This window comes from Microtus pennsylvanicus, chromosome 9 (genome assembly GCF_037038515.1).
Source record: "Microtus pennsylvanicus isolate mMicPen1 chromosome 9, mMicPen1.hap1, whole genome shotgun sequence".
Classification (NCBI taxonomy): domain Eukaryota; kingdom Metazoa; phylum Chordata; class Mammalia; order Rodentia; family Cricetidae; genus Microtus; species Microtus pennsylvanicus.
Window position 1 is genome coordinate 10,070,885 of NC_134587.1, and position 23,641 is coordinate 10,094,525.

General features: G+C 40.4%; 1 protein-coding gene across 1 annotated transcript in view; it reads left to right on the forward strand.

The window, feature by feature from the left end:
• The window catches only part of Ola1 (Obg like ATPase 1), a 119,457-nt gene extending 96,224 nt beyond the window's left edge, over positions 1 to 23,233 (forward strand). Inside the window, exons 8-11 of the mRNA XM_075984882.1 lie at positions 16,603 to 16,743; positions 17,430 to 17,526; positions 19,488 to 19,610; positions 22,710 to 23,233. Of these exons, the coding sequence (XP_075840997.1) occupies positions 16,603 to 16,743; positions 17,430 to 17,526; positions 19,488 to 19,610; positions 22,710 to 22,811 (463 nt within the window). The 3' untranslated portion in view covers positions 22,812 to 23,233. The remainder of the gene's footprint in view (positions 1 to 16,602; positions 16,744 to 17,429; positions 17,527 to 19,487; positions 19,611 to 22,709) is intronic.
• The last annotated feature ends 408 nt before the right edge of the window (positions 23,234 to 23,641 follow it).

The following is a 23,641-nucleotide window of genomic DNA, read 5'->3' on the forward strand; positions in this document are numbered from 1 at the left end:
AGACTTTCTGAAAGCCTCTTAGAAGCTTTGGGGTATTTAGCAATATTTTTATTTTTACACTTACATATAAACTGAAGGTGTCATGGCACTTTCATGAGTGTGCCATTATACTTCTTTCTTGTTCATTGCTTTCCCATTGTACTGGTTTGAATAAAAATGGCCCCCATAGGCTCATATATTTGTGTGCTTTCTAAACAGTAATGAACTGTTTGGAAGGATTAGGAGGTGTGGCCTTGTTGCAAGAGGTGTGTGGTATTTGTAGGGGGGCTTTGAGGTTTCAGACACTCACACCTGGCTCAGTGTCACTGTGGATCAGGGTGTAAAGCTCTCAGCTCCTGCTCCAACACTATGCCTGTTTGTTCCTTGCCGTAATGATAATGGATTAACCCTCTGAAACTATAAACAAGCTCCCAGTTAAATGCTTTCTTTTATAAACGTTGCCTTGGCCAAGGTGTCTCTTCACAGCGCTAGAACAGTGACTAACCATAAGTAACAGAAACAGCCATCCTGGCTTCCTGCTTCCATGTCACCCGAATTCATCTTTTTCCCTTCTTCCCCCTTTTTAAATATCCTCCTCCCCTCTTATAGTACTTTACCTCCCTCTCTCTCTCTCTCTCTCTCTCTCTCTCTCTCTCTCTCTCTCTCTCTCAGACACACAAGCATACACATTTAAATTTAGATCCCACATAATTCAAGGAAACATGATATTTGTCTTTCTAAATCTTGCTTATTTTATGTAATCTCACTTCATTTGTTTTCCTGCAAATGTCATAATTTCATTTTTCTTTAATAATGGAAAAAACATTATTGCATATATGTATCACATTTTCTTAGCTCTCCATCTGGTAATGGACACCAAAACTTGCTCCATTTCTTAGCTGTTGTGAATATTGCTGCAGTGAATGTGGGTACATAGTATCCTCAAAGTGTGCTGCTTTAGAGTCCTTCAGATTTGCACCTGGCATAGCTGGGTTATGAGGCCATTTTTAGTTGTTTTCCGTGGTGACTGGTGGTGGCAGCAAGGGTTTGTTGGTATCAGCAGTGAATAAAGGTTCTCCTTCCCACATCAGCAGCAGCATCCGTTGTTTCCCTGATGTTCTGGCTGGGCCGAGATGGAGTCCTAGTGCTGAGGATGCTGAGCACTTTCGCAGTATTAATTGGCCGTTTGTATTTCTTCTTTTGAGAATTCTGTTAGACTCATTCGCCATTTATAGTTTTGCTTGTTATTGGTTGCTTTACTCTCAGCTCTTTTGCTTTTTGCTCTTTTGGGGGGCCTGCCACCCATCTCCCAAATAAATCACACATGGAGGCTTTATTCTTACTTTAAAAAAAGCCCAGTCTTAGCTTGGCTTCTTCCTTTCCAACTTTTCTTAAATTATCCCGACTGCCTTTTGCCTCTGGACCTTTTTTCTTTTCTTTCTTCTTACTTTCACTCTTAGTCCATGGCTGCTGTATGATGGCTGCCCCTGATGTCCTCCTCATCCCTGTTGCCCCTGATGTCCTCCTCATCCCTGTTGCCCCTTCTGTCTATCCTCTCTGCCTTCGGCTCTTTATTAGGACCATCAGGTGTTTTAGACAGGCAACAAAATCACAGCTTCACAGAGTTAAACAAATGCAGCATAAACAAAAGTCACACACCTTAAAATAACATTCCCCAACACTTACTATTCAGTATTTTTAGTTTTTGTCTGGGGGTAGGGTGGGGAGAGAGACAGAGATAGGTTCTCACTGTACAGCTCTAGCTGGCCTAGAACGCACTGTCTAGATCAGGCTGTGCTCAAACTTACCAGAGATGTGCCTGCTTCTGCCTCCCAAATTCTGGGATTCAAAATGTGTACCATCACTCTTGGCCTAGTTTGAGTTCTTTATAGATTCTAGGTATCAATTCCCTGTCAGATGTATCGTTGGCAAAGACAGGTTGTTTTATTTTGTTTTTGCCTATTTTGGCTGGCTATTCACTCTTCTTTGCTACACATAAGCCTTTTCATTTTTTGCAATCCCGTTTGCTTGTTGGGATTGAGTCCTGTACTATTGGGGGTCTTTTTAGAGAGACCTTGCCTAGATCAGGACGTGTTTACATTGTTTTCTAGCAGCATCAAAGTTTCAAGTTTTATATTGAGGTCCTTCATTCAGTTTTTTAAATGATTTATTTACTTTATGTGTCTGAGTGTTTTGCCTGCATGTATGTGCACCATGTGCATGCCTGGTGCCCACAGAGGTCTAGAGGGCACTGAATACCTTGGAACCTGAGTAACGAACAGTCATTGAGCTGCCATGTGAGTTCTGGGAACCAAGCCTGAGCCCTCTACTAGAAAAACAAATACTCTTAGTTTCTGAGTCATCTCTCTGGCTAGGGTTCTTGTGGGGAGGGGTGCAGGCCAGAAGTCAGCCTCAGGTAGCATTTCTCAGGAGCGGACCACTGTGACCAGGGCTTGCGACTGACTGGGGTCCATCAGTCTGATTCTCAGCACTGGGGTATGGGAGTCGTCACCTGGCCTTGTACATGGGAGGTCAAACTCCGGACCCTGAGTTTGTGCAGCAAACACTTTACCGACTGAGCCTTCTCCCCGTACTCCTTTGATCCATTTTGAATTATTTTTTGGACAGAGTGAGATAAAGATCTATTTTCATTTCTCTACATGCAGACATCAGTTTTCTTGGCACCATTTTGTTGGTGAGACTGTCTTTTCCAATGTATGTTTCTGACACCTTTGTTCAAAATGAGGTGGCTGTATCTGTTGATTTATTTCTGGGTACTCTATCCCATTGGTCTTCATCCCTTTTCGGCAGTTTTTGTTACTGTGTTTGTGTATTATATAATTTGAAAGCAGCTACACCTACAGAGTTGTTCCTTCTTCTTGGGATTGCTTTGGATGTTTGGAGTCCTTTGTGCTTGCATTTTTTTCTAGTAATTAGAATTTTGATGAGAATTGTGTTTAATCTACTTTTAGTAATAAATAATAAAGCCTTTTAATTTTATTTTTACAGTATTCTGACAACTCATGAGCACTGGAGGTCTTTGTACATTCTAGGGCCTTCTTCAGTGCCTTAAAGTGTTCATCATAGAGGCCTTCTGGCTAGGTTATTCCTAGGTGCTTTGGTTTGTTTGTTTGTTTGGTTTTGAAACTATGGTGAGTGGATTTTTTTCCTAATTTCTATTTTTAGAAAATTCGTTATTGGTATATTTAAAGGCTGCTGAAGATGAACTTAAACTTATAATCCACTTCCCAAGTGTTGTAGCATCACACCTGACCTTTTAAAGGAAAGGCTAAATTCTCCATTTGTCCATGCAGCAGAAAAAACAAAGGGATAAGACTCTGCCTTTGAAGTCGATAGTGCTGTGACTTACTTTCTTGAATAAATTTGATTGTCACAGGTCACAAATAGATGTGAGATAGTTGTACAAGAAATTGTAGTCTGAGCATTGAGTTCAGAAGAACCAAAGCCATCCTTTCTTTATAGGAAGCAATGCTTACCATGTGTTAAGGATTTCCACTGTGTTCAATACTATGCTACACATTTAATCTACACAACTACCTTGTGAAGTGCATGTTGTCTCTGTATTGCCTAAGGCTTAGAAGACTCCCTGCTAGAGTGAGGATGCCTTCTCTGTCTGGCCTCAGTGTTCTGAAGCCATGTATTGTATACGTCCTCCTTTGCAAACTTCCTGTCTTAGTCAGCATTCTGTTGTTGTGAAGAGACACAGTGACTACGGCCACTTTTATGAAAGAAAGCATTTCATTGGGGCTTATTTACAGTTCCAGAGGTTTAGTTCATTATTGTCTTGGCGGGGAGCATTGGTGGCAAAAAGGCAGACATGGTGCTGGAGAACAGCTAAGAATTCTGTATTCAGACCCTCACTTAGCAGGCAGAGAGAGCCACTGAGCCTGGCTTGAGTTTTGGAAACCTCAAAAGCCCAACCCCAGTGGTTTTTCCTCCAACAAGGCCACACCTACTTCAACAAGGCCACACCTCCTAATAGTGCCACTTCTTGATGACTTAAGCATTCAAATCTAGGAGCCTGTGGGAGCGTTTGTTTGTTTGTTCAAGACAGGGTTTCTCTGTAAGTTTGTAGCCTGTCCTGGAACTAGCTCTTATAGACCAGGCTGGCCTTGAACTTACAGAGATCTGTCTGCCTCTGCCTCCCAAGTGCTGGGATTAAAAGCTCGTGCCACCACCCTTCTGGCCCCCAGAGCCGTTATTATTTAAACTACCACACTGACTATCCTTGAGTCGTTTAGTTGTTGTGTGAGTTCTAATTGGTCCCAATAATACAAACCTGGAGCCAGATATCAGGGTAAATGCTGAACGATCAGAGACAAAGGAGTAAACCACAGCCAACTCTTTACTTTGCTAACTCCTCAGCCAAAAAAGGACTGAGCTCCGTCTCCTCCTGCCTTATATTCCTCTCTCTGCCCAGCCATATCACTTCCTGTCTTCCTGTACAGCCCTCCAGACCTCTGTGGTTAACTAGTGCCTAGCTCCTCCCTCTGATCTTCAAGCAAGCTTCATTTCTTAGAGCACAAATGAAGTATCACCACATTTAAATATCAAGTTTGTTCACTTAAAACAATTAATGGATTTAGAGAGATGCTCTGCAACTAGCTAAAAACATTGGCTGCTCTTCTAGAGAACCCAGGTTTGATTCCCAGCACCCCAATAGCTCAAGCTTTCTATAATTAACTCCAGTTCCAGGGAACCCAGCCCCTCTTCTGACCTCCATAGCACCAGGCACGCGCGTGGTGCACAGACATGCAGGCACAACACCCATACATATAAAACAAAGTTGTAGAAAAAAATTAGCAGCTTATTTTATTTACAGATTCTTTTTTAAAATAATCTTCAGTAAAACCAGACTGGCTCCTTGTTGGTTGCTAGGTCCAGCTATAAGCAGTAAACTAAAAGCTGCTAATAGTTTTATCCTGTATATAGTCATACCGTAGTTGGAAGCTCTCTTGTAGCTAACAGAGTCTTTCAGTCTCAGTGTTTAAATATGGCTTCATAACTCAAGACAACTGTCTTTAGGTAATATTTAAAATTAGAGTATAAAATTGCAAGCAACATACAGATTCAGTAGTGACTCTCAGCTTACACCCCAGAGGACAAAATTTTATGAATTCTTACTTCTGTAGATAATTTAAAGCCCTGGATTTCACATGTTGTGCATGAGCTGTTCTGAGGTCTGCGCTGCTAATGACCAACCGTCTTAGTAACCGTGGGCATGGAGAAACTCGAGTGAGTGTGTGCTGTAGACATGTGTACAGCCATTTCAAGGACCATAGCCTCAGACCCGTGGAAAATGGCGGAGCATCTGCCCATCTCCCGTGAGGCTTGGCAAAATGGCAAAGCTTTCCTGTGGGGTTTGAGTGTGAGTGTTGATAGTTAGGACAGAAAATGTCCACCATAGTGTTCTTCCTCTGGGTAAGATTAACTAAGCCTAGTTCCTTTATCCAGCCTTATACCATAAACTTCGCTCTGTATTTATCTGTATGTAATAATCTCATCTTGTTCAGCTGTAGGCAGTATCCCTGCCTACTTACCACATACACCATTGGCAGTATATACTAACTTGCCGAGCCTCTTAGCCGCTGCCATCCTCCATCCAAGAGCAGAGTCTTCCTGACCCCAGCTTTCCAGTACATGTGTCTGTCTTTTCTTCATTCTCGCCTTCATTCAGTGCCTGGGCCAACCCCATCACTGGCGGTCATGCAGGGCACTCAGGGAGTAAGCATGAAGAAGGCTAAGCATCCTGGGTGTGAACTGTTCATTCTGATACATGCACAGTAAAACTTGATGATTCAAACCACAGATAAAAACTGGAAACAAATTTGACCCGACCATTCTAGTTTTTTAAAATAAAAGGCAAACATCTTTTGTCAAGTCATAAGGAGGCAAAAATTACAGGGTAGGACTTAAACTACTAAGGAAATTAAAAGACATGTAAGGGAATCGGGTGCAGGGCAGTTTGACTCAATGAGCACAAGGAGGAACTTGGAGCAAGGTAAAGAAATAATAGAATTTAGGTTTCTGATTCTTAATCTTGAGAGCCACATCATCATTGCCGCTGTCTCTTCCTCTCCTTGCTCAGCCTCTTCCTCGTCCTTGACCAGCTCCAGCTCATTGCTCCTGCCTGTCTCCATTATCACCACTCCTTCCATCTTGTCTCCGCAGAGGCGCTGCTTTGCTCTCTTCTGACTTCTTTATTCTTCACCTCAGTAGAGATGAGAACGGCAGGTGTGCTTGCTGTCTGCGTTCGTGGCCTTGTTACAGTGAGTGTGTTGTTGGAGGAAGTGTGTTACTGCCTTTGAGGTTTCAGATGCTCAAGCCAGTCCCAGTCTGTCTCCTCTGCTGCCTAAAGTCCCAGATGTAGAACTCTGAGCTACCTCTCCAGCCCCATGTCTGCCTGTGTGCCACCATGCTTCCCACCTTGAGGATAATGGACCTCAATGTAAGCCAGTCCCAGTTCATTTTTTTTCCTTTATAAGAATCGTCAGGGTCATGGTGTCTCTTCACAGCAATAGAAACACTAGCTAAGACAGAAGTTGCTACCAGAGACTGGAGTATTGCAGTGATAGGCTGGGCCATGTTTTCGTTTGAAGGAATGTGTACTTTGGATTAAAAACACAGTTGAATGCTTCAAATGGGGCTTAATGGGCATCCTAGTAGCTACAGGGAAGACAGTGGTGCTGAGTGTGATTTGAGCTGTGAGGGCCTGGCTTGGGAGGTTTCAGAGGAGAAGAATATAAGTCTGAGGCCTGGAGACCATTCTTCTGGTTTTTGATGAATATGGCTACTTTCTACCCCTGTCCTAAAAATCTGCTGAAGGCTGAATGGAAGAGTTTTGGATAAACAGCTTTGGTGGAGGAAATCTCCAGACAGCCTGGTGTTGATGGTGTTGCTTGCTTATTAGTGGCCAGTCTTATGCAGATCTACAATGAATGGTAGCAAGCTGAGCAAAGGAAAGCACAAAATATATACAATTTGAGGAGAAAGGGAGCACCAGGAAGTGAAATAGATCTAAATCCTGTATTTAAGGAGAGAAACACATTAAAGAAAATTCTGATGTTACATGGAATAAACGGAGTGGTAACCTTAAAAGCTTAGAGCCTGGTAGTGGTGCATGTCTTCTGTCCCAGCACTGCAGAGGCAGAGGCAAGCGGATCTATGAGTTTGAGTCCTCTCTGTCTACAGATCAGGACAGCCAAGCTTAGGCAGTGAAGGAAGCCATGGAGAACAGAAAGCTGGTGAAGATGGACTTAACGAGAGGGCCATGTTCCAGCCCCAGTGAGCAGCAAAGCTTGGCAGCTTCAGAGTCTTAAGACTCTGGCTTAAGAGTCCTGGATAGAAGGAAGAGGTTATGGAATCTCCCACCATGACTAGTTAGGAGATTGCCTAACTAGTTTTTCCAGGGCTGAAACCTTTATAGACTATGGGAACTTGTAAGCCAGCCCCAATGAAATGATTTCCTATAAGAGTTGCCATGGTCACAGTGTCCTTCACAGCAATAGAACACTGACTAAGACACACTGTGTACCAGGTACTGGGCTTAGGAATGCTCCCTGGAAATGACAAGAAGCAAAGACGCAGTCCTAAGTTGTTTCTAACCTGGCCTGATGTTGCAGGTCTGTGATCTCAGCTACTCAGGAGGCTGAGCCAGGAAAATGGTAAGTTCAGGGACTGCCTGACCAGGTCTCAGAGAAGAAAAGGACATGAATATAACTGTTGGCAAAGTCTGTGTTTATTTAGTGCGAGTGAGACCCTGCTATGGGGGCGAGGACATCTACAGCCAAGTGTGGGGGCATACACTTGTTATCCCAGCACAGTGGTGGAAAGATTACAAGTGATGCCAGCCTAGGCTGCATAGCAAGACTCTGACTCCCTCCGATAGTTTTTCTATAGTAGGGGGAGAGAGAGACAAGAAAAAGGGCAAAATAAGCTGTTTATAATATAGATAGAATGTTGCTCTGGTTCTTACCCGTGTGGAAGCTCGTTGAAAGGAGGGAATATATTTTAAAGAACACCTTGGAGTTACCCTGGTTAAGCGGTCACTTGAAGCGGGGTGATTCCCTAGGAAGCAGCAGTATCAAGATGCTGCCAGGCACTTTAGCAGGGATGGATGGTCCTGACACATAGGAAGACCAAGGGAGTCCGTGTCCTGAGGCTTGGGTCAGCGTCCCCATGCCGTCATCTAGATCAAGTGTCCATTTCACATGATGGCTGCTTGTGTGCCAGTGCTGAGGTCCAAGCCGTGGCCTCAGAGCCTCACCAACACTTTGAAGCCTTGCCCTGAAGCTTCCTGGGAGGCTATTCCAGGCCATTCTCTGTGTGTCTGCTAGGAAATCAGCTCTGATTGACTCGAGCTGATATGAATTTACCCTGATATTTTATTTCTGTTATTATGTGTAGGTGTCTAAGTCTACATATGGGTGTGTATAGGTACATGCAGGTGTCCCTGGAAGCCAGGGCTTTAGATCCCCTGGGGCTGGTGTGGTTGAGAGATGCTAAGAACCAGACTCCAGTCCTGAAAGAGCAGCAAGCCTCTTGCCCACTGAACCATCTCTCCAGTCCAAAGAACTCTCCTTTTTTTTTCTTTCTTTCTTTTTTTTTTTTTAGACATAGCCTCTTTGTTAAACAAAGAAGCTATTTTCAGACATTGATTACAAAGCCTTCACAGATTAGTTACATGTGTTCCCACGTGTATTCCAATTTTTTCTGCTTTGTTTTTATGGTTGCCTACTCATCCTAACATCTTTCATTTATTTGGTTTTTGTGATCGCTTTCTAGTTGTTAGTAGAGTCAAAGGGCTTTTTATCCTTCAAAAAGGAATCAAAGTAGATTTTTATTTGCTGCAAAATTAACACTCATTTTTCTTGAGTTTGTTGATTTTCATAAGCACTCACACACCATTGGGTGAGCACAGTGACCTGGATGTTACGATGCTGGCTCTTCATAGGGAACAGTTTGTAGCACTGTTCCTTTCATTTCACCAAAGTCCTTTGCTGAAATCGCTCCTAATAGAATATGGACCCAAAAGTTAATGTACTACAGATGCTTCAACAGGTATTGAGGCTCACAGGGGACAAAAGCTATAATTGTGTCTTAACAGAGTACAGACTGCTAACCGTAATTATGTGTCTGAATTAGGTCATCATTTTACTATGAATCTAAAACTGTCTTGACATGGCATGGCATTCAGACAGAACATCTTAGACTTGTTGACATTCTAGTGACCTTCTCTGTTTCTGGTTTTGAGCCCAAGTGACATATTGGCAGGAATTCTCCTGTCACTCTTGTGCTGTATGGTGGACTGGGTTGCATGTTGGTGCTGCCTTGCTTGTTGTTCTACAGAATCGTTACATACATTACAGCAAATGCTCTTATTTTCACAGCCCTCAGGTTTAGTGCAGCTAAAATGTAGTATGTGCATGAATGGCCTGGGATCTCATTAAAAACTTAGATTCTGCCTTCGAGCTAGAGCTGACGTCACAACATGGCGCTGCAGTGACGGGGCTGGAGCTGACTTATCACAGCTGCCATTGTTCTGCTACAGCCCCATGAAGTCAAGCAATAACACCAAAATTTGAGATCCCTTCCTGTGATGACATGAAGCTTTCTTTCAGATTATTTGAGTTTCAGACACTGCGTAGACTTCTACACACTAGTCAAAACTGGGTCTTGGTATTTCTTCTTTCTTCCACTCTCTCTTTTTGTTTTGTTTTTTTGAGACAGGATTTCTCTGTGTAGCCCTGGCTGTCCTGGAACTGGCTCTGTAGACCAGGTTGGCCTCAAACTCACAGAACTCTGCCTGCCTCTGCCTCCCCAGTGCTAAGATTAAAGGTGTGTGCCACCTTCAGCCAGACCCTATCTTTTTTAAATTACAAATTTCCTTTTGTTGTTGTTTTTGTTGTTTGATTTTTGTTTTTTCAATACCAAGGATCAAACCCAAGGAGTCATGCATGTTAGGCAAGCATTCTACCGCTAAGCTACATATTTTTATTTTGAGACAGAGATTCACTCTGTTGCCCAGGTTGGTCCTACACTTAATAGCCCTCCTGCCTTAGCCTCCTTAGTAGCTGCTGGGATGACAGACCTATATCTGTCCAGATGCAATTATATAGCTTCTGTGCAGAGACTAATTACCAATAAAGTTGTACTGTAGTAATTTTACTTTAAGGTAGAAAATTGGAAAAGTTGATGTCTATATTTCCAAAGCTCAGTGTTATCAATAATACATGATATAATTCAAGTTCATATGTTGCTATGGTGCAAATCCGATTGTAGGTCCCAGTATTACCTACAATGTTGTCATTTGTTTATAAAATAATCTTTAAGAAAATAACTTTACCTTTTCATTAATTGCTCTTATCTTCTGGTTTAGAGCACTACTAAAGCAGCCTGAGTCTGCAGTGGTCCTGTCAGGGAAATGAGGACTATCTTGTCTGGAAGGCGTTCTGGGGGCCTCTGAAGTGTGTGCTAGCAGAGTAAAGCTGCAGGGAGAGACGGCACGGCCATGGTACCAGATTAGCCGCACATCCTCACTGTAGACATGCCAGAGCTAGCTCGCCAAAGGCCAGGAGAACTGCCTGATGGCGGCTAAGTCACTGCAATCTCCTTTGGTAAATTGCCACTTTTTCTGATTATTGGCCTTTGGCTCTTACTACCAGTCTTTTTCAGTCAGAAGCAGGCTGTCACTGTGCAAACACAGACAGAAAACCATAGAAGGCATGAGTGAGAGTCTAATAGTACCATATGTCACCTTTTTTTTTTTGAAAAGTAAATAAACATTAATATTGTAAAGGATAGTAAGCAAATCTGAAAAAGTTCTGTTGTTGAGCAAAGATGTCATGATTGTCAGTGTAATTTGGCCCTAGTGCTGGACTGGTCTCTTAAGTAGTTTCAGAACATACAATCTGAATTTGAATGGGCTAGAAGAGTTGAAAAGTTACAGGGACATGAGGTCTAGAAAATAAGACAAAATCCTTATTAAAATATGCTAGAGAAGACTGGCTCAGGCATTTTTTAAGTTGCAAGAATTTGGCTTTTATGGAAAATATCAAATAGCATTATTGAGATTATCCTGTTCCTTTTGTTAAGGAAAATATTATTTGTGAATCCTCAGTTTGGATATGTAAAAGATTATGTGTGTGTGTGTATGTATGTATGTGTGTATACACACATACATACATACATACACTGCCTGGACAGTAACCCGTGGTTCCTCTGCAACATTGGGGCATCCACCTTCAGCCTACAGGTCTAGCATATCTGACAGACTTTACTGTGAAGCAGGATATTCTGAATGGCTGTCCCTCCATGTCTTGACAATGTTTGGCAGTCACTTTCTTTTGTGTCCTGCTTGTCCAATTAGTACAGCATATTGTTAGCAGTTGAGGGAAGGGCATTTTCTTGCCCAGTGACTTATTTTTGCCACAAAGAAAGTAAACTCCAGGGCTGGAGAGATGGCTCAGCATTTAAGAGCATTGCCTGCTCGTCCAAAGGTCCTGTGTTCAATTCCCAGAAACCACATGGTGGCTCACAAACATCTGTAATGAGGTCTGGTGCCCTCTTCTGGCCTGCAGGCATACACGCAGACAGAATATTATATACATGATAAATAAATAAATAAATGTTTAAAAATGTTCACAGTGGGGCTGGAGAGATGGCTCAGTGGTTAAGAGCATTGCCTGCTCTTCCAAAGGTCCTGAGTTCAATTCCCAGCAACCATATGGTGGCTCACAACCATCTGTAATGAGGTCTGGTGCCCTCTTCTGGCCTGCAGACATACACACAGACAGAATTTTGTATGCATAATAAATAAATATTTAAAAAAATGTTCACAGTGTTAAAAAAAAGAAAGAAAGTAAGTAAACTCTATGTGGAGTTTCTTCAATGCTCATTATCTTCTCTGAAGTAGTATGGTGCTGCCAGGAGCAGACATGCCTCATTGTCATAAAAAAAAAAAGCCTGTGTTATTAAAACATCTTAAATGCCATATTCTGTAGATCTCTAAAGTGTTGGAAGAAGACTTGTCTATCTAAAATATATCTTTTTTTGACCTTGAAAATATATATCATGTGACTCCAAGTTCAATTATAATAGGTGATTAATTTTTAACCTGCATCTCAAGTCCTGGCTAGAATAGTCTGTTAGGCTTGTTCATCTCAGCTAGCCATCTTGAAATTGGTCTGACCAGTTTATAGTCTTTAAGTGGTGCTATAAGCTGAATGACATCATATGAACCAGGTGGAATTGTTGTGGGGCCCCATCTTCTTCCTGGAGACTTCAGAGATTACTATAGGGAAATTTATTGTTCACTGTGGAAAACTTAAACATTATTCATATCAAAACAGAAAGTGTGAATTTCGATAAATATATATTCAAAAAAAGGTACCATAGTATAGAGTTTTTAATTAAGAAACTGAGCTACCTGAGCAGAGGTGGTGGTGTACATCTTTAGTGCCAGCACTCAGGAGGCAGAGGCACACAGTTCTCTGTGAGTTCAAGGACAGCCTGAGCTACAAAGATCTCTATGAGTTCCAGACAGCCAGGACTACACAGCAAGCCCTGTCTTTAAAATAAATAAATAGACAAACAAACAATAAAAAGAAAGAAAAAGAAACTGAGCCAGCACAGATAGTGATGGATGCTCACAATTCCAGTACTCAAAAAGTTGGAACTCTCTAGAAATCAAAGCCAAAAAGGAAACTCAATGACAGTAAAGAGTGAAGCTGACCGTGCCTGCTCCTCATAGACCAGGGTGGAAATGTGCACTACGCACAACTCACTTACAAAGTCTTGAAGAAGCGACCCTGCCACTAGCAGATATTAGGAAGTGTCTTAGGGTTTCTATTGTGAAGAGACACCATGGTCATGACAACTCTTATAAGGAAAACATTTACGTGGGTGGCTTATGGTTCAGAGGTTCAGTCTATTATCATCATGGGGCATGGTGTGCAGGCGAACATGGTGATGGAGAGGCAGTTGAGAGTTCTACATCTTGCACAGGCAACAGGAAGTAGTCTATCTTACTGATCGTGGCTTAACATATGTGAGACCTCAAAGCCTGTCTCCACATTGACACACTTCCTCCAACGAAACCACACCTACTCTATCAAGTGCACACCCCCTAATCGTGCCACTTGCTTTTGGGGGCCATTTTCTTTCAAACCACCACAGACAGGTAACCTCACCTCTTCAAGGCAAGAGCTAAGTAGCTTGACACTTGTCCTGCACCCTGACATTGCCCATAACCAAGTACAGAAATACTAAACTTAAAAATGAAAGGAGCTCAAGGCCTCACCTTTCTAGGCTCAAAACTAGCTGCTTCTTCTTTGTCCAGGTAATTGCTGCCTGGGGCACAGTACAGGTGACTGCAGTGCTTCCCGTGGTCACTTAGGATTTTGAGGAAATGAAACTGTTGAGGCTCTCTCGGGGAGGCAGGTTCCTTCGCAGCTGAGCCCTGCCAGTCTCCTGGCCCTGCTCCTGCTTGCTTCTCCCCCACCCATCGCGTCATTTGACATTCTGTGATATTCTCATGTCCCTGTTTGGTCACTGGCAATTGGTGGCTTCCTTGAGACATTTATTGTGTGGGCACTCTGGCGGTGTGCTTAGAAGTATATTTGAGTAGTGACAATTGAGCTCAACTTTGAATTTTCTGTGTCCATCAGGTGTCAATAGCACACATTTTCCAGATAACTGGCTATAGTTTGGGGCATGGATTGTATGTAATAAGAGAATAGACATTTCTTTCTGCAGAAGGTCCCCATGGGGATCAAACTCGTGATCTTAGCCTCATTATCACACTTTTAGAACCATCAAACCTAATAAGTGTATCATATGTATTCCCCTGTGTAAGCTTGAATTGAGCTTAATGTTTTAATTACCCAAGGCTTAGTTCAAATACACAATTAAAAACCATGTCGGACTGTTTCACTTTTGTTTGATAGTGAAAGTCACAAAAGTAAAGCAGCCAAAGAGCCTGTCACTTTTCATCTTCTCCGCGCTCTGTGGCAGTGAAGTCACACAAGTGGAGCTGCCGGGAAAAGAGCCGAACTCACTTTGCGGAGTGCAACGGTACCTTTCTCCTCGGGAGGCTGTCCAGGTCTGCTGTCAGTCACTTTGGGGACCTTTAGACCTCAGCGCTCATTTACCGCTGAACGCGACCGCTCTGCTTCTGCATTATGAAGATCATCTGTCAACACTTTGAGATCGTCCCCTTTGTTATTAAGCGTCTGATGCTCTACACTGTCAGGTTTTTTGCCAATTATAGTTAAGGTACAATGGTGTATTCACCAGATCAAAGTCTTCCATTGGCGGTAGAGAAATGATTTGTAAGTCTTTATTCATCTGAATTGTACAATAGAACACCTGAGGAATGCAAATAATCCCTTCGAGGGCTCTGCAGGAAAGGCTGCGAAATGACACGGCGGAACTATTGTTATTCCAAAGCGATGTTTTAGCCAAAGTAATTATTTCTCCTCTTGTTTCATAACAGTTTTACTTTATTGGTTATGTTGACCATACTTAAGAGACAGATATATGACATTTTCCATTATCCTTGCACGTGGGTTTGTTCTGTTTCCCTTTCAGCAAAGCTGTATTTGGTGTGCTTTTATAAATGACATATTTGATTCTCACTTGTATAATAAAGGTCTCTTACTATGCTGTTAATGATAACATTTTAATGTAGAAATTTGAATAGTTTGTCTATAAAGTAATGTCAAACGCTATAATATGCAAAATGCCTATTTAAATCCCCTTTTTGCTTTGTTATGTCCTTCATAATTTTCCATAAGAAAATACCAAGTTTTAATCATAATTTGAGGCCATATACTTTATTCCAAAATAAATATTAGGGGTTTGTATACTTTTTAGAATGTAAAGAAAAGATTACAAATATGAAGATCAAAATTCACTACTAACATATTAAATATGTAACTGCCTGTGTATGATAAACATATGCAAGCCCTGTATGAATTTTCATTCCTTTTTCTATCCTGAATCCTGTGCAGCTGGCCATATTCCTTTTCTTCTCTTTTCTTTTCTTTTCTTTTCTTATCTTTTCTTTTCTTTTCTTTTCTTTTCTTTTCTTTTCTTTTTTGAAGACAGGGTTTCTCTGTGTAGCCCTGGCTGTCCTGGAACTCACTGTGTAGACCAGTAGAACTCTGAGATCTGCCTGTCTCTCCTTCCTGAATGCTGGCATTAAATGTGTGTACCTCCATCGCTCGGCTATAGTCTTAACTTTCTAATAGCTATTTGAATTCTGATGAATTTGGTCTTTGGTTCTTCCTTTCCTTCACCTTTAAAAGCGCCTTGTACGTTGATTATTTAACATATTTTTCCCACAGTCTTTTGCCATGATGCCTATTAAACTTTAGTCAAAATGCAGGAGGCTGGGCCCAGTGGGGCAGCTCAGCGGTAAAAGCGTTATTGCCAACCCTGAAGACCTGTGTGCGATCCCTGAGCTGTGTGGTGGAGGAGCGAGCTGACTCCTACAAGTTGTACTTTGACTTCCATGGCATGCGGGTCAAGTCTGTGTTCACAAATAAAAAATAAATGCTGATAGAAGGACCCCAGTTAGTTAGGTTACTTTTCCAAATCTGTACACAGACTGGGTAAAACCCCCTAGACTCAGGAGAATATGCTGTGATTATCTAAAAATGATGAAGACCTGTTTATGTGTGTTATTTTCCTGGGTTTTTACAATATCATGCATACTATTATTATTTCCATTTCCACAGATGAGGAAACAGGCACCTACCCAAGAATAAGAAACTATGAGAACCTTTAAATTATATTTGTTAAATTTGTTTCACTTAAGTTCTAATTACTGCTTTTCAAAGTTGCTCACTTTAGATGAGGGAGAAAGACTCAATAGTGCTTCTCCAGGCAACCACTACCATGTGTCCTCCTGGACTTGACTTTCTGTAATGTTTTGCGATTAAAGGAGTTTATTTCCTCTACGTTTCTATTTATGATCCTGCCAGGGTTTGGATTTATAAGAGTAGCATGTGGGGATACATTTGTATATTGGCTACTTGTATATCTGTATTTTGTGTTTTTGTTATTGTTGTTACTAATGTTAGCAGAAACCTCCCTGGAAACCAATGGCAGCTGTTGGTTCTGTCCGTTCAAGAAGGAACTAACCCAGTCAGTAGATGTTTGGATGGGACACACAAGTTTTCAGAGATGCTTCAAAATCAGTTGGCATTTTCTGGTGTGATTCGTGTATAAGCAACTTTGAGTTCTCTTTCCTAAAATTTACTTTCTGAAGGACATTAAACATTATAAAATAGTCTTATTCAGAAGTACAGCTGTTAATGCTGAACAAATTCAGTTTAACTTTAAAAAGTTGGTAATATTTGTGATAGAGTTTCTATAGATAATATACTAAAGTAAAACTAAATTACAATGGAAAATTCCCGCATTTACCTGAAGAAATTGCTGCCTGCTAATGCCTTGACCTTGGAAAGCTATACACAAAAAGATGGCATCATAAAACCGTGCAGTTCTTATGAATATGTATGTGCTACTTGATAATAATGAATGAGGTACAGTCATGCATGCACTACAAGATAATGTTGTGCCCTCTTTTGTCTACAGGTTGATAAAAATTAAAGACTGGGTGGACAAGTCTGACCCAGGTGCCTTGGTCATTCCTTTCAGTGGGGCCTTGGAACTCAAGTTGCAGGAATTGAGTGCCGAGGAGAGACAGAAGTATCTGGAAGCGAACATGACACAAAGGTTAATTAGCATTCATTTTCCCTACACTTTATTATCAACTATTTCCTTGCAGTAATTTAATTGCTTGCGCTGATAGAATAATAAATGACAGAGTAATTACCATTATAAAGAGGGAATCTTCTCCTTTCTTTACCATGAGACAGAGTGAAAAGATTTATTTTAAATTAAGTTTTTAACTGTCATCTGTCATCTCCGTACAGTGTTTTAATTATAACATAGGTATTAGTTCTGTATATTTTTGAGGAGGGATGATCGCCAAAACTCTTTCGTCATGTTCAGTGGGGGGAGGGGAAAGGGTGAATCACTTGCCATAATTTTTTTTCTGAGTAACAATAATATATTGTTAGGAGATTGGGTTTCAATCAAATAATTTTGCTTTCATGGCTCAAGTTCTGGAAATAATTAATATTGGATGAAAATAGTTATAGGCTGGGAAGATATAATTTTTCGTTTTTTAACAGTAAATAGTTAAAATGCTTCAGGCTTATGCAATTAAAACCAATTTTAGAAGGGGTGCTTTAAGAAATAGCCCAGCTATCTGACCTCTGTAAGTGTGTTATGAAAGATGAATGGTCATTTACTAATATCTTTACCATTTGCAGCTTAAGATGAATGGTTTTAATCCTAGACGGGTCCCTGGCAGAGTCAACTTAAATGTTGAGTGAATTTGTTTCATTTTATTTCAGCGCTCTGCCAAAGATCATTAAGGCTGGGTTTGCAGCACTCCAGCTAGAATACTTTTTCACTGCAGGCCCAGACGAAGTGCGTGCGTGGACCATCAGGGTAAGATTCATACTTATTCATCAGCTATATCCAGTTCCACACTATTGAATTCAGATTAATATCACTGACTTTGAAGTTTGTCATGGTGGCGGTTAGCTAGTCATTACAGATGAGGTTTTTGTCCGGGATAACTTTAATTATTTGTGAGCTGCTGAACGGTGAAAGTGGAGCGGCATTGATTGAGGCAGGTAACAATTGATTCTGCCTGTTACATAGTCTGAATTTCTTCATCCTGGAGAATCTGTCTACCCTCCTCCTGTGGTCAGAGATAAGACGCACCCGCATTGTGCTTGCTTAATCTGTGTGACTGGGTTTGTCTGCGGTGAAATTGATGTTGCTTTTCATTTTGTATTCGCCAAGTTTGTTTGGGTTGCGGGTGGTTCTTTCCTCCTTTGCTTTGCTCGGATTACATTCCAGCAATAAAAGCAATGTGACATCATTATGCTCTTCATAGATACACAGTTGGGCTCAAAAAGCTAAACTCAGTGTGTAATAATTCATTCCTTTCTATTGAATTAATAAAAAGTGATGTTTATTTTCACTGTTACATGTTCCACTTCTTCAAGAGTGTGATACATATTTTAAATATTAGTATATACTGAAAATGACTAAAGAGAATGACTAATTTTTTCCCAGAGGACAATAGACTGAAATATAATGATTTGCTTCTGAGTGTAAATATATTGTAATATAGTAGTTCCTATTGAAAAAATCTTTTGAAATATATGTAGTCATAAATTGCGTGTTACAGAATATAAACAGGTCAGAACGTTTAGATTCAGTGTTTAGCCTGCTGTTCAAATACATGCTTTGTGGTTCTCGATGCTGTCCTGACTTCTGTTACATTTTAATTTAGTATAGATAAAAATATGGATTTGGTCAAGCACAGTGGTAGACAAGACTCTGAATCTGAGATTTACTCTCCTTTATGTCTCCTTTTAAAGAAGAAAAATGTCTGATTGGCTTCTAACCGAGGTCCTTATATATAAACTTTAAAAATAATGTCAAAGCAAATCCAAGTTTGTAAACAAATTGCCAGTGTTTTTTGTTACTCTATATTTAAAAGAGGTATTTTAAAGCCTTATAACTTCAAGCTGAAGTATGTGAAGCAGGAGAGAGTATCCCGTGGGTTTGAAATGTGGCAGCTAGCTGGCTTGTCTTAAGACTGATTGTTAGTGCCGTGATTTACTGTGCTAAGACGCTCGGTCAGGTAAGCATCAGTGAGTAGCCACATTAACCCAATACATCTTTTATTATAAAAACTGTGCTGTCTGGTGTCAGGATCCTTAGCACTTTAACATGCTTTATTAAGCAGCTGTAGGTCACCATTATTTCTCAGATTTCTTTCTGTGGTTGTGTGTGTCTGGAATGTGTGTTCTTGTAATTTAACATATGGGGTAATTACAAACATTCCTCTTCCCATCTCGGCTTGAATTTCCTTCATGATGGTCAGAGGCACGCTGCGTTATGCAAAATGTTCAAAAATATTACTGTTGACATTACTTGATTATGTCAAAATTATTTGCTGACTATCGCTTATCTGATTCATTAGAAATGCCTTTGAATGTCCCTTTATATATTGACTTTTATATGTTCCTTAGATGAGCTGAAATTTTGAAGGCTTTTTATCTTTTTTAAGCCTTTTATAATTCAACTTGAAAGTTACTTAAAAATCTTTATTTTTTTTCCACTGTGAGGAATAGAAAATCGAAATGAAACCCACACCAGTGAATCTAAATCAATAGAAGCGTAGATGACTGTTCGGAAAACAAAGCTGTGGGCTGTGTCTCTGACACCTGCTGCTGGGCCGTGCTCGGTCTGCTGCAGTGCCCACTGAGGAGCTGACACTCACTGGCATCACACTGAAGGCTGAGTTGAGCTACTACAGATGGGAGAAAAGAAGCTTGATGCTTGTAACCAGTCATCTTAATGCAATTCCTTTTCTCTGGTCTTTCCCAAAGAAAGGAACGAAGGCTCCTCAGGCTGCAGGAAAGATTCACACAGATTTTGAAAAGGGCTTCATTATGGCTGAAGTAATGAAGTACGACGACTTTAAGGAGGAGGGGTCTGAGAACGCAGTCAAGGTAAGGAGTGACTTCTTCCTTGCAGATGTCATAATTGTAGCTCTCCTGTGAGTATCCCATGAGAAATGTGAACTGTCTGCTGTAGCCTGCTAGCATCACGTGTCCACTCACGAGGAGCTGGCCGTGTCCACGTGCTCTGGGGTTAGTTGTAGATGGCTGTAGGGAGGAGTTTGGGGGGGTTCTTTTTTTTTTTTTAATTTGCTTTTCTCTAACTGAAAGTAAAAATAAACATTTAAGTCATATTAATAAAAAAATTGTTCATTGGTAGCTAATGAAAAAGTTGTAATAATCCATTTGAGTATATGAACTAGAAATAAACCCCTGTTAAGTCAGGGAAACAGACGATGGTGCCTAGTCAGATAAACCTGCTGGCTCAAACTTCATGGGTTTCTTCTTATTTTTAGATCTTTGGAAATTTGATTTGCTTTTTCAACACTAGAGGGCAGGTCCAAAATTGTGCTTTATTTTAGCTAATAACTATAATTTGATTTACAGATAAGCAGTGTTAAATATGAGTACTAAAATAGGTTTTAATATAAGTTCTATTGCAAATTCATTTTTCTAGCTTGTTTGCCTCTACACAGAGAAGCATTAATGTCCAATAAGTGCATGGTTCACCTAACTGCCGTTGACCTTGCAGGAAGCTACTTTAGTTTAATCTGAAGACTGTCATAGAAAATGTTACACGATTTAAACAGGACTCATGTTGACCGTTTCATAACTGAAAGGAACGTCTATTTCAAGTTCGGCTTATTCTTACCAGTATTACTGCAGGGCTTTCATGGGACTGTTGGGACCTTAGAAGCAAGAAAGGAAAAAATCTCCATATAATTGGCTCAGTATTGAGAGCCATTTTGATTTACCAAAAAAGAGTAAGTTACAATTTATAACTAAACAAAGCCATTAATTTCATTAGATATAGAGAAGTATGCAGTTATTGATGGTGAATTTTGTTCAGAATGTTAGTTAAACTTGAAGAATATCTGATTTTTTTGTCAACATGTTATATCACATTAGCATATATTTCTTTTCATACAAAAGATTAAAATGATATTTTCTCTTTCTAGAATTCAAGATGAAAGCTTTATTTTTATATTTATATGTACTAAGTCAATTTTTACCAATTCTTAGTAGTAGATTTTTGTTATAATAAACTTAGATGACGTGAATTGCAACTCCTTTAACAACTCAGAAACTATAATACACAGTACGCAATGATGTTTCCTGCTTACAATAACATGTAAGGCGGGGTGCTTTCTGTTGTAAAGTAGGAAAAGTCGGCTTCTGACGTTTCCACCTAAAATATCACTAACTTCCAAAACTAACACTTAAAATTTTGAGCTCTGACTAATTGAAGGATTATGAGCTGCTTTATATTCCTTACAATAGTGTTTACTTGTACATGACAAGAAGTTTGAGTTTGAGAACATGACTCTGTGCATGCGTGTGTGTGTGTGTGTGTGTGTGTGTGTGTGTGTGTGTGTGTGTGTCTTCCACCGGCGCAGCATAGCTAATTGAGTGCAGTGCTGTGAACTATATCCTGAATAGCACTGAGGGCTTTGTAGTCTCGGATGTCACACTATTAGCAATCATATCTGCTCAGGCAAAGCTGCCTTCTACAGATGGCTGCTTTCAAGTGCAAATGAACTGCCCCGACGCGTCTTGTTTAATACACACTTAAGATTCACAGATGGGCGTTGATTCTTTCTCAACCAGTGTTTCTGATAGCAGTGGAAATGGATTAAATGGTCTCTAGAGAATTTAAAGAAACACTGTCAGTATTAATAGTAAACTTGAGTATAACAAAGTGTATAAACTTACACTAATATGTCTTGTCAGTGTGTGTTTCATGTAACTTGTCTGGATAGTTTAATAACAGTAGGCCTTAGATTCTAGAAAGAAGTAGCAGATGGCTTTCAGTACATCACATCTCTACAAAAATCTTGTGACTATTTAGTTATATCTTTTAGAATAACACATTGTCTTTTTAAAGATGAGCTTCATGTTAGTAGCCTATTTGTTACCAGAAGGCAAAATCCTTTACATAGACACTACCAGAAATATGCTCATGAGGGCATTTCAGTCTGGTTTGTAGATTTTAACCCTCATGTATGATCTTTGCTAGTGTTTTTACTACTGAGTAATATAATTTCACTTGACTTTGAACTTTCAGTATTGTTAGCAGAAGTACATTGGACAAAGTTTTCATGTTCTCAAGAAATTCTAACAGAAGGAAAAACACTTTTGAGAGTTTTTTTTGAAAAGATCCTCAGGCCCCCCCAATGAGTAGCTGGTGCCAGGGTCACAGGAGACTGCTAAGTGTGAGGGTCAAGTGTGGATGCCTAGGAGCCTGAAGTGTGTGCTGGGCCACAGGATGAACTGCTCTGTCTGTGCAGTTACCGAGAGCCTGTCTGGATCTGCACACCAGCAGGTGGAATCAGTCGCTTTGTGGACTGATTCACAAGTGGGAAAGATCTGTCTGCAGTTCCAACCTGTTAGAGTCTGCTTGTCACCTAGTGAACGCCTGAGGTAATGTCAGAATGCACAGTGCTTTGTCAAGATTAAAACTGGGCTACCAGAAGTTCAGAATACGTGCCGCAACTGTGCTCAACTTTTCTTAGAGCAAACTGTCTTTAAGACGTCACCAGGGTCACCAAAGAATTCTTTAAGCAAACAAAGCACTTGTAGCTTTTCCTGATCAGTTTTCTTCAAGTGACTTGCTGAGTGTTTGCAGACACATCAGAAATGCGCCATAAACAGTGTATCAGGAAACAGTGATAGCGGTATAGTTGCGCTCGTGTGTCAGGAAACAGTGATAGCGGTATAGTTGCGCTCTTGTATCAGGAAACGGAGTGATAGTGGTATAGTTGCGCTCGTGAATTAGCAGCTCGTAAGAATGCATTATGTACACACGTGGAAGCGTAGTCCTGCCTCAGTATTGCTTTTCTTTGCTTTAGAGCTTGTGTTTAGAATTTCCCATACTTCTCTTTCTCGTCGTGTTTTTTCAACATGGCTCAGGGATCATTTCTTTGCGTTGGGTTTTTCCTGTGTATTTGGTTATCAGTGATAAGCCATTTCCTCACTTTTTTCTTTTTGCAGGCTGCTGGAAAATACAGGCAACAAGGCAGAAATTATATTGTTGAAGATGGAGATATTATCTTCTTCAAATTTAATACACCTCAGCAACCAAAAAAGAAATAAATTTTAGTTATTGCTCAGATAAACATACAACTTCTAAAATGCACATATTGGGCTTGGGGATTTTGTTTTTTAAATTAAAGTTTCTGAAATCTAAAGAGACAAAGTTAGGAGTGGGAATCTTCTACAAACAAATTATTTTTATTTGTTTTTAAATTATAAAATACCGTGTACCCTCAATGAAATGCAGATTGCTAAGCGTGAACAGCTCTGCTTCTCACGTGATTAAGACCCTACTTCAAACTGTAGAAGCTTTTCAAGAACCATATTACTCTCCTGATACTTCATTAATCTCCATCATGTATGCCAAGCCTGACACATTTGACAGTGAAGACAATGTGGCTTGCTCCTTTTTGAATCTACAGATAATGCATGTTTTACAGTACTCCAGATGTCTACACTCAATAAAACATTTGACAAAACCAGCCTTGGTGTGTTTGGGGATGTCTGTATTGACTGCCTGTGGTGTGCTGAATGCGATATGGCACCTGCTGGCTGCTGATTACAGAATTTTAAGGCGCGTGTGACACAGGAACTGGCAGTGTGGGGCAGCTGCAATTGTATCTTAAAAGTGAGTCTTTCATGGGAGTTAGAAGAATAATATACAGCGATTGCCTCAGAAAAAAAGTTAATTAATTTGTAGATGGACATTTATTGAAAGATGATAGCAGTGCTGTTTCAAAGTTATAACCTAGGTGACTCTGACCAGAAAGAAGATAATTTTGTTTTAAGCATTAGTGAATTTTGTTTGCTGTTATTGTTCTAACCAAATGGAAGGCATCTTTATTTTTGCTTTTCTTTAAAATTATTAAATGTTGAAAGCTGACCATTCT